Raw genomic sequence first — 14,737 nt, 5'->3', positions numbered from 1 at the left:
AATCCTGCCTACTCAGGTGGAGTTATTTTTCCTATTTGCAAAGGGGAAGGAAATCACACTGCCACCCTTGAGAGAGACGTGCGGCAAGTGGGACCCACAGCCTCTAAGACACCTGCACCTTCCTGCAAATAGTTATATGTAGAGGAGATGCGGAAGCATCCAGACCTGAGGTTTGTTCCTGCACACAGTGAGGGGCACCCCCTTTCTCTGCGAGGAAGCCGATGACTGCATTCCATCAGCATGCCATCAGACAAATTGCAGGCCTTTACCTAATGCCGGCAGGGTGTCTCAACAGGACCACCTCATGTTTGAACAGGGGCTGCCCAGCCAGGCTGACAACGCTGCTGCTGTTTGGGATGCACACAGGGCGTGGCGGAGGAGGTCCACACGGGACGGCGGACAGAGGGGCTGCTCCCAGGCTGCAGCCCCTGCCCACCCAGCTTCCTTCCGCCAGCTCCTCTGTGTGCGAAGCTCCACGTACCTCGTGGGTTCTAGGCTCCCCCACCAACGGCTGCAAACCCAGCAGCTTAAAATGACAGAAGTGGATTCTCTTACAGGCCTGGAGGCCAGAAGTCCGAGATCAGGGTGTCAGCAGGGCCGCACTTTCCTCTCAGGCTCAAGAGAGATTCCATTTCTTGCTTCTTCCACCTTCTGGAGGCTCCCGGGCTTGCTGTGGCCGCACTGTCCCCACACGCCCTTCTCCCCTAGGTGCATCTCCTCTGCATGTCTCTTATCTTATCTGTGTGACACGTGTCAATGGGTTTAGGGCCCAACTGGGAAATCCAGGATGACTTCATCTCAGGAGCCCTAATTACATCTGCAGAGACTCTTTTTCCAAATAAAGTTTCCATGCACAGGTTCTGGGGGTCAGGCCATGAAATAGCTTCTTGGGGGTCACTTTCCACCCTCTGCAGTGACCATCCATGAGTTATCTGGGAAATAATGTCCCATCCTTCTCAGCGGACAAGTCTGCTTTTTTGTTTCAAAGACTCTGACTTCCCATCAGTTTGTTCTGCCAAAATGGTGCAAGGCGGGAGGGACATCTCATCCACACTGTTGTGTGACAGTGGAGTGGAATGGAACACAGCACGCCACACAGAAAACAATTACCTCACTTTTGTTTTTCTGCTGAGCAATTTAATTTTTAAAAAATTTTTACTGGAGTATTGTTGTTTTACAATGTTGTGTTAGTTTCTGCTGTGCAGCAAAGTGAATCAAATTATACATATACATATATCCTCTCTTTTTTGGATTTCCTTCCCAGTTAGGTCACCACAGAGCACTGAGTAGAGTTCCCTGTGCTAAACGGTAGGTTCTCATTAGTGGGCAATTTAATTTCTTATAGGCTCTCCTCAACATTTTTCTTTTGATGGGGATGTGGATGTGGGAGCTTATTTTTGGTAGGGAGAAATTCTTATTTCTAGTTTTTCAGTTTCTGTTTGAATAGGTTTCCTGTCGGTAGGGGCAGTGTTTTGCACTTCTGTTACTTTTTTTCTGTTCTAACCTTAAAAGAACATACAGAAAATATGCCTTCATTAATTTGCTGATAAATGAATTTGAGAGTTCTTTGAAAGCTAACATTTTCTGGATTTTTAAAAGCATTTTTATTTGCCTCATTTCCAAAAGGACTTTACGTGGCTTCCACTATAGGAACAAATATAGTATAAAAAGCCATCAGACCAGGGCTTCCCTGGTGGCACAGTGGTTAAGAATCTGCCTGCCAATGCAGGGGACATGGGTTTGAGCCCTGGTCTGGGAAGATCCCACATGCCACGGAGCAACTAAGCCCGTGCACCACAACTACTGAGCCTGCGTTCTAGAGCCTGCGAGCCACAGCTACTGAGTCCGTGAGCCACAACTACAGAAGCCCGCGCACCTAGAGCCCGTGCTCCACAACAAGAGAAGCCAACACAATGAGAAGCCTGCACACTGGAATGAAGAGTAGCCTCCACTCACCGCAACTAGAGAAAGCCCGTGCACAGCAACAAAGACCCAACACAGCCAAAAATAAATAAAGTAATAAATTAAAAAATAAAAAAAGCTTAAAAAAAAAGCCATCAGACCAAAAAAAAGTGAGGAAATGAAAGTGAAAAGAAAAGAAGGACTGGAAAAGGAAGATAACACGTGAAAGATGGGTTGGCATCCACAGGGAAAAAAGAAAACCTCAAAGATGCAGCAGAGGCTGCTGTGGGTACGGCTGGTGATCCATCCCTTCCAAGAGGGTCCTGTGATAAGAATGGTGCTGGGGCTCCTAAGAACCTTTCCGGAGTTTCCTTCCGGGCAGGTGTACAGAGCCCCATGGAAGGTTAGGACAGATGTCCAGAGCCTTCAGTAGGACTGCACAGCATCTCCAACAAAGCTCCTGATGAAACACCTGCTGCCTGACCCAAAACATGCCCACTGAAGGAGGACCAGTTGGCATCTACAGTCAACTGAACAGGTGTGGAATCAACAGCCTCCTGAGAAATGACTGAGTAGGGCTGAAAGGGCTGAGTAGAAAAGGCAGAGAAACAGCTGTGGACAGGGCCACAGCCTTGTTTGTCATTGTTAACTATTTTACTCTTAAAAATATGGAAGCCTTCATGAATCTGCTAGTCATCCTTGTTCAGGGGCCGTGCTGATCTTCTCTGTACTGTTCCAGTTTTTGTATGTGCACTGCCTAGGCGAGCACTGTTTTGTTTTTACAGGTAATGTAGACTGAGACCCAAAGCTTTATGCCTTAGAATGTGGCTCCAATACTTCGAGCTGGGAAGAATTGGATGCAAGTGTTCACAAATGCCTCACTTGGCCAGTACTTTTTTTTTTTTTAATAACAAAACTGCCACAAGTTATCTAATTTTAAACCTTATAACTTCCAGGGAAGAGGGCACCAACTCAGGTCCAAGGTCATTGACTGGATGGAGTTCATTGGTCTGTCCCTTCTTTCCGTGGAGCAGTGGTTGACTTGACCGAATCTCCTGTCCTTCCTCCATTCTCTCATCTTCGGAGGCCAAAGCATAGGATAGACAAGGTAACATCTAGAGCGCTGGGGTGCACCAGAGAGAGGACACCAGTGTCTGGTCTCAGGCTAAGTCCCTTTTGCTCTAACTAGCTTCAGAACAGCTGTGAGGCCATTCTGTCCACAGCTCCAGGCAGTGGTTAACTGAAGTGCTAGTTGCCATTTTCCACATGCTGAAGCTTCCCTTGGGGTGCTGGCTTAGTTTGTTCAGGATGCTCCAGAATACCAGAAACTGGTTGGCTTATAAATAACAGTTTATTTCTCACAGTTGTGGAGACAGAATTTCAAGATCAAGGCACCAGCAGATTTGGTATCTGGTGAGAACCACTTCCTGGTTCATAGACAGTGTCTCCTCACTGTGTCCTCACATGGCAGAGAGAGGGCACGGAGCCCTCTGGGGTATCTTTTTTTATTTTTTATTTTTATTTTTTGGCCACACCATGTGGCATGCAAGATCTTAGTTTCCCGACCAGGGATCGAACCCACACACCCTGAAGTGGAACTGTGGAGTCTTAACCACTGGACTGCCAGGGAAGTCCCTGGGCTATCTTTTTTTAATGGGCACTAATCCCAACCATGGGGGCTCCACCCTCATGACTTAATCACTTCTCAAAGGCCCCACCTCCTAATACTTGGGGTTAGGTTTCAACATATGAATTTGGGGGGGACATAAATATTCAGCCTATGACATTCTAACCCTGGACCCCCAAATTAATGTCCTTCTTACATGCAAAATACATCCATTTTATCCCAACAGCTCAAAAGTCTTTGTTCATTCCAGCATCAACTTAAAAGTCTAAAGTCCAAAGCCTCAACTAAATATCATCCAAGTCAGATATGGATGAGACCCCAGGTACAATTCATCCTGAAGCAAACTCCCCTCCAGCTATGAAGCTGTGAAATCAAACACATTATCTGCTTTCAAACATAGCAGCATAGGATAGACATTCTCATTGAAAAAGGGAGAAACAGGGAAGAAGGAAAGGGTAATGAATCACAAATCTAGTGTATTAGATTTTAAATGAGTGACATACAAAATGATTTAACAAAACATCACCTGGTAATTGTAAAGCTGTGAACCATATTCTGCAATTGCAGCATAAAATTGTCTGGATTTGTGAGGAAACTCTTTTTCTTTCAGCCTCATGTGATTTCTAAATCCTGTTAAGGAAAAGATTGACTTTGATTAAATAGTTTATCTGGAAACAGTTATAAGATATTTTACATTCATGAAACAAAATTTATATTTTCAGGCAGGACAAAAAAAAATTAAAGTTCTTTCTCTGTGTCCATTTGGGCCTCCTTCCTCCCTCCCTAATATTCAGTGTACATCTGCATTACACATTAACCAGAGCTCCTCAAAGACGGGAGTGAACTTTATATAAATATCAGCATATCATTTTGACATATGAGCTTTTGTCTCAAAAATGTATATGTGCCTTTGACTTCTAACAGGTGGAACAGTTCTCAGAACTACTGAGAGTCTGTCTCCTGAGATATAATCCTCAGTTTGGCTTGAATAAAATTCCTCTTTTTTCTTCTTAACCTGATTGTTAATTGAATTTTTGTGGACAACATATATTAATAGAAATTTCTCTAAGCAGGGAAGCTATATCAGATTCTTGGGTGACAATAATTTTCAATGACAGCATAAGGGGCTCAAAAAATTGTTCCTCCATTGAAACAATCATAAGCTTGCAAAGACTAACAGGACCAACTTTATTGGAATTCTGAAATCTAATCTCAAACTTACAGCAACCAGAGGACTGAAGAAAAGGGCAGATTCGTTTTGGAAAGAGAGCAGTGCGGCATTATTGCTCACCTGCTCTACCGTATCCCACTCCCCAGAATGGTGGCAGTGGCTGTGTGAATGGCAGCCAATGTTTCTGGTGTAGATGTTGTGCCAGGGGTCTAATACAGACATTGTTCTTCAACTACTGTGACTCTGAGCTTTGACCTGCCTAGTGTTCCCCTGATTAGCTGGTGCAGAGGCTGACCTTTGTTTCTACCTGCTCCTTTGGGCTAGAACAGTTTTCTGGGAGGCTGCAATGTCTGTTGAAAGATTTCAAGACATAAACTGGCCATGACGTCTTTGAGGAAGCCCAAACATTGGACTAACTAGACAAAAACTTTATAAACCGTCTGTCTTAAATATGCTCAAAAACTAAAGGAAACCATGGACAAAGAGCTAAAGAAAACCAAAGAAATGAAGTATGAATAAAATGAGAATATCAATAGAAAAATTATAAAAGGAACCAAATACAAATTCTGGAGCTGAAAAGTACAGTAACTGAAATGAAAAAATTCACTAAAAGGGCTCAACAGCAGATGTGAGTAGGCAAAAGAGAGAATCAATGAACTCAGAGATAGAACAATTGAAATTATCAAGTATGATGATGAGGAGGAGAAAGATTAAAGAAAGTACACAGGGCTTGAGAGACCTGCAGAACAGCATCAAACTTATCAATGTAAACTTATGGGAGTCCCAGAAGAAGACAGAGCAAAGGGCAGAAAGAATATTTGAAGAAATAATAGCTGAAAACTTCCCAATTTGATGAAAAGCATAAATCTACACATCCAAGAAGCTCAACAAACTCTAACTAGGATAAACTTAAGGAGACTTATACTAAGACACAATATAATCAGTCAGTCAAAAGCCAAAGAAAGAGAATCTTTTTTTTTTTTTTACATCTTCATTGGAGTATAATTGCTTTATAATGTTGTGTTAGTTTTTACTGTACAACAAAGTAAATCAGCTATATGTATACATATATCCCCATATCCCCTCCCTCTTGAGCCTCCCTCCCACCCTTGGTAGTGTATATATGTCATTGCTACTCTCTCACTTCATCCCAGCTTCCCCTTCCCCACTGTGTCCTCAAGTCCAAAGACAGAGAATCTTGAAAACAGCAAGAGGAATACTACTTGTCATGTACAAGGAATCCTTAATAAGAATATTATCAGATCTCTGAATATTATCAGAAACTATGGAAGCCAGAAGGTGGTGGGATGACATATTTAACATGCTGAAAGGAAAAAAAAACAAAACATGCCAACCAAGAACTCTATATCCACCCAAGCTATCCTTCAAAATGAAGAGGAAATTAAGACATTCCCAGAAAACAAAAACTGAAGAAGTTATTGCCAGAATACCTGTCCTACAGTAAATGCTAAAGGGACTCCTTCAGGCTGAAGTGAAATGGCACTAGAGAGTCAATGTCATCTGGAGAAAATCAATATCTCCAGTAAAGGTAACTATAAGTTTTAATAAGTAAATATAAAAGCCAGTATTATTGTATTTTTGCTTCGTAACTCTTCTTTTTATTTCCTGCATGATTAAAAAGACAAATGTATAAAAATAATTATACATCTATGTTAATGGATACACAATATATGAAAGTGTAATTTTTGACAACAACAGCGTAAAGGAGGAAGGGGTGGAGCTGTATAGGAGCCAAGTACTTATATGCTGTTGAAGTTATGTTGTTACCAATTCAAGCTATATTTTATGAATTCAGAGTGTTAGTTGTAATCTCCATGGTAGTCACCAAGAAAACTTCTAAAAAATATACACAAAATGAGAAGAAAATCAAAACAGTACGCTGCAGGGACCTCCCTGGTGGTCCAGTGGTTAAGACTCTGTGCTTCCATTGCATGGGGCGCAGGTTCAATCCCTGATCAGGGAACTAAGATCCCACATGCTGTGTGGCACAGCCGAGAAAAAAAACCCAAAAAAACAATTAAATACAAAAGGCAATAATGAATAAAATGAGGACCAAACAAGATATAAGACAGAGAAAACAATAGGAAAATGGCAGAATTCTTTTCTTATCAGTAATTACTTTACATGTAAATGGATTAAACTCTCCAATCAAAATAAAGACTGCCAGAATGGATTAAAAAAACATGATCCAACTATATGTTGCCTACAGGAGACGCATTTTACAACCCAAACTGAAAACTATAAAACAATGCTGAAAGGTATTTTTTAAAGATCTAAATAGATAGGATGCTTACTATTGTTAAGATGACAATACTACCTGAAACTGTCTATAGATTCCAAGCAATCCCTGTCAAATTCCAACAATGTGGTCCAGGCATAAAGATAGACATATATAGACCAATGGGATAGAATTGCAAATCCAGAAATAAGCCCATACATCTATGGCTGATTGAATTTTTTGACAAGGATGACAAGACCATTCAATGGGGAAAATAGTCTTTTCAACAAATGATGCTGAGACAACTGGATGTCCATTTGCTGAAAAATGAAGTTGGATCCCTACCTAACGCTATATACAAAAATTAACTCAAAAGGGATCAGTGAGCTAAATGTAAGAGTGAAAATCATACAACTCTCAGAAAAGACATAGAAGTAAATTGTCATGACCTAAAATTTAGTAATGGATTCTTAGGTATGACACCATTAAAATTAAAACATTTTGTGCATCAAAGGACATTACTCAAAAAGTGAAAGGGCAACCTACTGAATGAAAGAAAATATCTGCAAGTTATATATCTGAGAAGGGTCTAATATCCAGAATATATTAATATAAAGGACTCTTACAAGTCTAACCACAAAAAGACAAAAGCCCAATCAAATGGGTAAAGGACTAGAAGAGACTTTCTCCAAAGAAGATATATAAATGTCAAACAAGCACATAAAAAGTGGCCTAGTATTAGTCAATATCAATCATTAGGGAAATGCAAATCAAAACCACAATGAGACGGCACCTCACATCCACCAGGATGGCTACAATCCTAAAAAATGGAGAACAACAAGTGTCAGTGAGGATGTGTGGAAACTGGGACCATCATACATTGCTGGTGGGAAAGTGAAATGGTGCAGCTTCTATGGAAAAGAGTTTGGCAATTCCTCCCTAGCAATTTGCTAGTAGGAGTATAACACAAAGAATTGAAAACAGGTACAGTAAGTCCACTACATGTGAATGAGTTCCGTTCTGAGAGCTAGTTCATTAAGTCCAATTTGTTCATAAGTCCAAATACTTATAATACTTTTCACACCAATAATACATAAAAAACAAAGAAACACAAAAAATAAAGAAAACATTTTAAATTCTACAGTACAGTACCTTGAAAAGTACAGTAGTACAGTACAACAGCTGGCATACAGGGGCTGGCATCGAGTGAACAGGCAAGAAATAAAGACACTGTACTACTGTACTCTATACAGTACTGTACAATGAAGTACACAAAAGCACAACCACTTGTAGAGGATGCACACACATGACAATGTACGCCAGACATGTGAACTAAGTTATGCGATTGGACATGTGAACGTATGTTCGAACCTTTGAAAGTTCACAACGTGAAGGTTCGTATGTAGGGGACTTACTGTATTCAGACAAGTACATGGTCACACATGTTCATAGCAGCACTATTCACAACAGCCGAAAGGTGGAAGCAGTGGACGCCCATCCATAGTTGAATGGATAAACAAATTGTGGTCTATTGATACAATGGAATATTATTCATCCACAAAAAGGAATGAAGCACTTATTCATCTACAACATGGATGAGCCTCAAAAACATGATGTTTAGTGAAAGAAGCCAGACAAAAATGGTCATACGTTGTATAATTCCGTTTATGTGACACATTCAGAACATGTCAATCCTTAGAAACAGAAAGCAGATTGGTGGTTGCCAGGGGATAGGGGAGGGGGAATGGGGAGTGACTGATTAATGGGTGTGGGGTTTCTTTTGGGGTTGATGAAAATATTTCGGAGTTAGAAGTGATAGTTGTACAACATTGTGAATGCACTCAATGTCACTAAATTGTTCACTTCTAAGTGGTTAATTTTATATTATGTGGATTTCACCCCAGTAGATAAAAAAAGGATCTGAGGGGCTTCCCTGGTGGCGCAGTGGTTAAGAATCTGCCCGCCAATGCAGGGGACACGGGTTCCAGCCCTGGTCCAGGAAGATCCCACATGCCGCAGAGCAACTAAGCCCGTGAGCCACAACTACTGAGCCTGCGCTCTAGAGTCTGTGCTCCACAACAAGAAAAGCCACCGCAATGAGAAGCCTGCGCACCGCAACGAAGAGTAGCCCCCGCTCGCCGCAACTAGAGAAAGCCCACGCACAGCAACGAAGACCCAATGCAGCCGAAAATAAATTAAAAAAAAAAAAGAAGGATCTGAGTCCAGTTTAATTCCATTGAAATCATTAACACATCAGTGGTGTCTAAAATGGATCTGGCCCCTTTGTGGGCAAGTGGTCAAGCTTACAGTGGGGAAGGACAAAGAAGAAGTTTGCATGCACTGTGAAGTTGTATCTTAAAAGATGTCAAAGGAATATAGGGTATTCATTTCCAAAACAAGGAAAATCCTGAGCATAAAGAGTTCTACCGTTCACATGGCGCGCTCCTGACACAGGCAGGGAGGTGGGGCCAAAGAAGGGCAGGCGGGGGCTAGGGCACTGTACACGGGGCTAGGGTAGAGCTGTGGGAAATCTCATCACAGAGGGTTCACGAGTCAGGGGCGGGCAGCAGCAAGGGGGCTGGGGCGTGGGTGCGGCCTCCTGAGGTTCACAGTCTGAAATCAGCAGAGATGAAGACGAGACAGCTGGAAGCAGCAGAGCCAGGCAGCGTGCACTTCTCGGTAGGAACTGGAATATTCAAGGTCTAGTCTAGAGGTCTGCTGAGATGGGGTGGGTGCTCAGGGCACTAAGATGCAGCTAAAGGAAGGCTGGTGCAGGCTTTAGAGAGCCCTCGGTCCAGGTGTCTGCATGCAGTCCCAACTAAATAGCCCCCACTGCCAGGTAAAACAGCATTTCGTGGTGAAACTGGGTGGAACTCTTTCATGGGCAGTCTACACTTCAGGTTGTCTGCATACCACAGAGCAGTTTTCCTGTGTGCTAGGGTTTGTGATGGGTGATATTTACAGTCAGAAAACTGCAAATGGCATGTTCCATCATTTCTTCAAGAATCCCATGATAAGCCAGAGTTTTTGGTTGTCAAAATCCCATAAGATGAGTCACCCAGATTTAGAAAAGGTCAATTGTATGTGTTTGCAGTAAAAATATAAAGGATTCTTAACTTCAAAGCAACTTCTTTCATTTTAAACTGTGATTCTAAGAGAAATAAAGTACTTGCTAAGTTTTCACAAAGGTGCCCATATTACTTTTACAATCAGAAATAAAAGATAAAAAAAAAAAAAAGGAATGGTTCAAGAGCGTGCAGTCACTTCCAGGCTCCTGTGGCATTTATTACAAATGTGAGTCATTCCACTGTGATGTCTCTCACCACACACATCCTGTGAAATGGCTTCAAGGATCATTATTTAGGAAGACTCACCTAGAAGAAGAAAAGTCAGTATAAACACCATACTCGCGACAGTCTTCCATGATCGAGTCAACCTAAAAAGAAGAAAAATAACAGCGAAAAGAATTTAACCACACACCACCCTTAACCTTTAATTTGAACTTTAACCTCTGTAACCAAGTCAACAAACATGACTAGGATGAGCATGTGAGTTAATTTAATTCCTAATCCACTATTTGCGAAACTGAGGGAAAGCAGTATTCAGGCTGGTGCATATACAGATTCACACACACATATATACCCCTCTCTTTCACACACATTACTGTCATGCTGTTGCATGTTTTTATGCCTGTAAATGCTTATAAAGAAGAAAACAAAGGAGGTTATCCTAGAGGTCTGCAATGTAGCGTGAGCCAAAGAGAAAAAAGAAAAGTCAGAGTCGGATTTTGTGGAAATTCGGTATTAAGCTAAAGAACCACGACAATGAGCAACTACCTGATAAAATTCTTGAAAGCAATCCTAACCTTTTTTCCCACTTTCTATTGAAGTACAACATACATACAGAAAAGAGCACAAACCATCACACAGCTCAGTGGACCTTCACCAAATGAACGTAGCCACGTAACTTCACCCAGAACCGGGAAAGAGCACGGCAGCTGGTCAGCAGCCCCTCTTGGCCCCCATCAGACCCTGCATTTCCCGCCCCTGAAGGGCACCTCTCTCCCAGGCTCTGTGCCCACTGAGTAGGCCGCCTGGTTGGGAAGCATCGTAAACGGAACGTACGTGCGGCTGCTCCTCTGAATGTTTGCGAGCCGTCCATGGCCTCACGCTGCGTGGCTGGAGCCCCTTCATCCTTACCACCGCAGAGTACCCCACTGTGTGAGTACACACACGGGCACCATCCTAACGTTGGTGGGCATTAGGGGTCGTGATGCACAACACCGCTGCAGTCTTACAAACAATGCTGCTGTGAGCCCTCTTGTCCGTGGCTTCTGATGGACTCGCCGTGTGTATTTCATTTAGGTGAACTCACAGGAGAGGCACTGCTGGGTGGTAGGCTCTGTGCATATTCAGCCTCAGTAGATTTTTCCAAAGAGTTTTACAATGTGATCCCAGTTATAACCTTTTCAGATCCAACTTTAAAGATTGTTTAAAAAGAAAAAAAAAGAAATTGGCTAAAACAGGCTAATCCCGTTAAGGCAGAAGGCTAGGAGCTTTGGGACAAAGTACTCTAAGGTGGCAGACTGAAATTTCTATTTAAAACATATGAAAAACTAGGTAAAGATGAATCACTCATTAATGACAGATGGCACCTTGACGTAGCAGGAGAAGCACTGGGTCACAACTTAGGAAAGGGGGCGTTGTTACTGAACGCAAGTCTGTGTGCCCGATGCACAGCGAGGGCAGACAAAACAGAAACGTTGGAGTGTGGAGCAGAGAAAGTTTTATTTCAGGGCCGATCAAGGAGACGGGTGGCTCACGCCTTAAAACACCCGAACTCCCTGAAGCCTTTCAGCAAAGCCCTTTCATAGGAAAGGTGAGGGATGGGCATGGTTGGTTGCTGCAGGCTTCTTGGTGCCAGAGCCTTTGTTCTCGCAGCTGTCCGTGAAGGTCAGGTCACGCACGATGTTCCTGTAAACCTCCATCAAAACAAATGTTATCCTCTGTCCTGCAAGTTTTTATCTAAAGGTGTAATGCTCATAAAGGTCGTAGACAAGGAAGAGAAAGACAGGCATTACATTCCTTCTCCATGCGTCCTTGCGGCTTTTAACACATAACAAATCCCTAAGCAAAGCGACAGCGTCACCCCACATCTTACTTGTTCAGGTCCCAAGTCTCGACTTTCGCCCTCCGAGGTCCAGGCAGTGGCTGAGGGGAGGGGGTCCCTGTGCGGGCCGGTCACCCTGCCGGGCAGCGCTCATCCAACACACAGTCTGGGTCTTCCTGCCAGTGCCCAGGCCCCGCTGAGGAATCCCAGCTGGCAGTGCCCTCAGGGCCAAGTCCCCAGACCTGCCCAGCCACCGTCACTGAGGGAGCCAGGTGCCCAGGACCCAGCCGGCCCTCAGCCTCCTCAGGCCACGCAAATGGGGACCAGGTCCGTCGGACCCGTGCTCACAGTCTGGCGATAACGGCCTGGTGCCCGCCCTGCCCCTATGACACTGCTGGGCCTGAGTTTCAGCAAGTCACTTGAGCAGTTTGGGTTTGGGGTTTTGACCTGTTATGAGCTAGTTGCCATCAACAGAAAGGCAGAATTCCCTGCTCCAGGCGAATGAAGAATGGCTGAGCAAGGGACCTCAAGTCTGGACGCTGCTTCATTCATAGTGCTGGACCCTGCACACGAAGAGACCGGGCAAGAGGCCACTGACAAATGAATGACCCGAGAGGCTGCAGTTTACAGTCATAATTTCACACTGCTGCCGAAGTGCATTCTCTAAAAAAGAATGTCTTTCTCTTTCATAACCCTTGTCCCCCACTCGCTGTAATTAACCTAAAACCCCAGGCCACAGAAAGTAACATTGCTGTTTAACATTATGGGAACGAGACAGGAAAGAGTTGGCCAAATGGACAGATTTGCTCCCTCAGGGATCTGCTCCTGAGCGGTTCTGTCCATTGGGCTTGTAACCTGACAGCTCCGGAAGCAGCTCAAACGCCGCAGGGAGTATAGACTCAGGACTGTGAGGGAGGAAAACATTTTCCTCTCCCCTCCTAGGTTCCTCTGGCTGGTCTAAGAATTAAATGGACCTGAGACAGATTAAGCAAACACAAGTTTTATATCAGGTACGTGTGAGGGAGGCCAGGAAAACGGAGTCGCTCGCCCAGATGGCTGAGACGCTCACCTCAAATACCATCTTCAGCTAAAGGCAGAAGAGGAGGTCAGGTTTGGGACTTCAGAGGGGAGGAAGGCAGTTCACATGGGGATGGAAAAGCAAGAGTCTGGTACATAAAAGCAGAGACGGTGGGACACAGAGTGGACCCTGATGTCTGGGCCCTGCCGGTCCCCACCCCTTGCCCCAATTCTCTGCAGACATCCCTCCCTGCTGATAGCTCTGTTCCAGGGGCAGTCCCTTTATCTCAGTTCTTTACGCAGCTAAGGGGGAGGTAAAAAGAAAGACCTCCTGAGTCTTCTGTTTCTTCAAAATAATCAGCCTAAATTAACCCTCATGCCAAAGAGACATATTTTATGGGGGGGAGGGCAAATTTTGTTCCTCTACAGAATGAGTCACCTAATTCCCCCCATATAGAATCTTTAAGTGGCTTATCCGTCTACAAAAAGCAATCATGCCTATTGTCCATCCAGGGTGGTGAGAATGTGCTAAAAGCAACAGAGAGGTAGGTCTTCCCAAGCCTCTTCTCTGAAGGGACGTGCATTCTTGAAACCACCATACCCCTTGAAATCTCACTGGTCACCTGGGGGATCCACTGTCTAAAGAGAGTTACTCAAAGGTCATGGAGCCCTCCCGAGGGACTGGCTTAATGAAAATTACCACATACCTCATTAACCAAAGGTTAACTAAGCTTTTTGATTAAACCTTAGCTGTTACCATGGGGACGGTTACTTCATTACTCTTTGTTTTGTTTTCCCAGCAGGCAGCTTCAAGGAGGCAGGTAAAGGGTCTTGGGTCTTTGTGCCACCCAAGTGGCCGGGGCTTTCCTGCTGTCTCCTCATGTGCTCTAACTAGAGGAGACAGTTATTAGCTCAAAATATGTACCCACTAACAGCCTGTGTAGTCAATTCTCACCCAAGCATGTAACAAATGCCCTCTGTGTCCAGAGTCGTAAAGCTCAGCGCTGGACCCTGCACAGGACAGAGACCGGCCAAGAGGCCACTGACGAATGACCCGAGAGGCTGCAGGTTACAATCACGTAATTTCACACTGCTGCCAAAGTGACATTGAAAAAGAATGTCTTCTCTTTTATAACCCTTGTCCCCCACTTGCTGTAATTAACCTAAAACCCCTGCCGTTAGAAAGAAGACAGCAGGCCACAGAAAGCACTGGGATTCAGAGAAATCTTCAGAGGCTTTCTCTATAAAGGAGGGTTATTTTCCAGGTGAACAGAGCACATAGGACACAAGACGCGTATCCCATCAGATCTTATGGAATTCCCCCTGCAGGTACGTACCCGCTGGCGTCAGGGTTTTCCTGCTCAGAGAGCACAGCACTCCTGCTCGAGCCGCTGCCGGCCTCCTCAGAAGGACCCCTGAAGAGCCTGGCGCCCCGCCTCGACCTGGGTCTTCCACTCATTTTCCCCACGAGGAACAAGTTGCTGGTAGATGGAATACCGTCCGCTGTCTCTTTGCTACCTGATGGAAAACATGATGCGATCCATAATGCGCTTTGGGTTGGTTCGGGTTTTGTCTTCTTACCTCTCAGGTGGTTGTCCTTCGAGGAGGGAACCGAGTGAACAAACCTTGAGATGCCTTGGGCTCTTCTGTTGCATCACCTTCTGTGACACAT

At 44.1% G+C, this 14,737-nt stretch overlaps 1 protein-coding gene and 1 non-coding gene across 2 annotated transcripts in view; both read right to left on the bottom strand.

Moving 5' to 3' along the window:
• The window catches only part of SUN3 (Sad1 and UNC84 domain containing 3), a 37,878-nt gene extending 23,354 nt beyond the window's left edge, over positions 1-14,524 (bottom strand). Inside the window, exons 1-3 of the mRNA XM_036864325.1 lie at positions 14,403-14,524; positions 10,314-10,375; positions 4,056-4,159 (exon numbers count right to left, since the gene is read on the bottom strand). Of these exons, the coding sequence (XP_036720220.1) occupies positions 4,056-4,159; positions 10,314-10,375; positions 14,403-14,524 (288 nt within the window). The remainder of the gene's footprint in view (positions 1-4,055; positions 4,160-10,313; positions 10,376-14,402) is intronic.
• LOC118901422 lies at positions 2,565-2,671 on the bottom strand. The gene has a single exon (XR_005021393.1). It is a non-coding gene; the product is annotated as a U6 spliceosomal RNA (small nuclear RNA).
• Positions 14,525-14,737: the final 213 nt, after the last annotated feature.

The sequence above is a fragment of the Balaenoptera musculus genome, chromosome 9, assembly GCF_009873245.2.
Source record: "Balaenoptera musculus isolate JJ_BM4_2016_0621 chromosome 9, mBalMus1.pri.v3, whole genome shotgun sequence".
NCBI lineage: Eukaryota > Metazoa > Chordata > Mammalia > Artiodactyla > Balaenopteridae > Balaenoptera > Balaenoptera musculus.
Note: the sequence above shows the minus strand (reverse complement) of the source record. Positions and strands in the feature narration are given on the sequence as shown.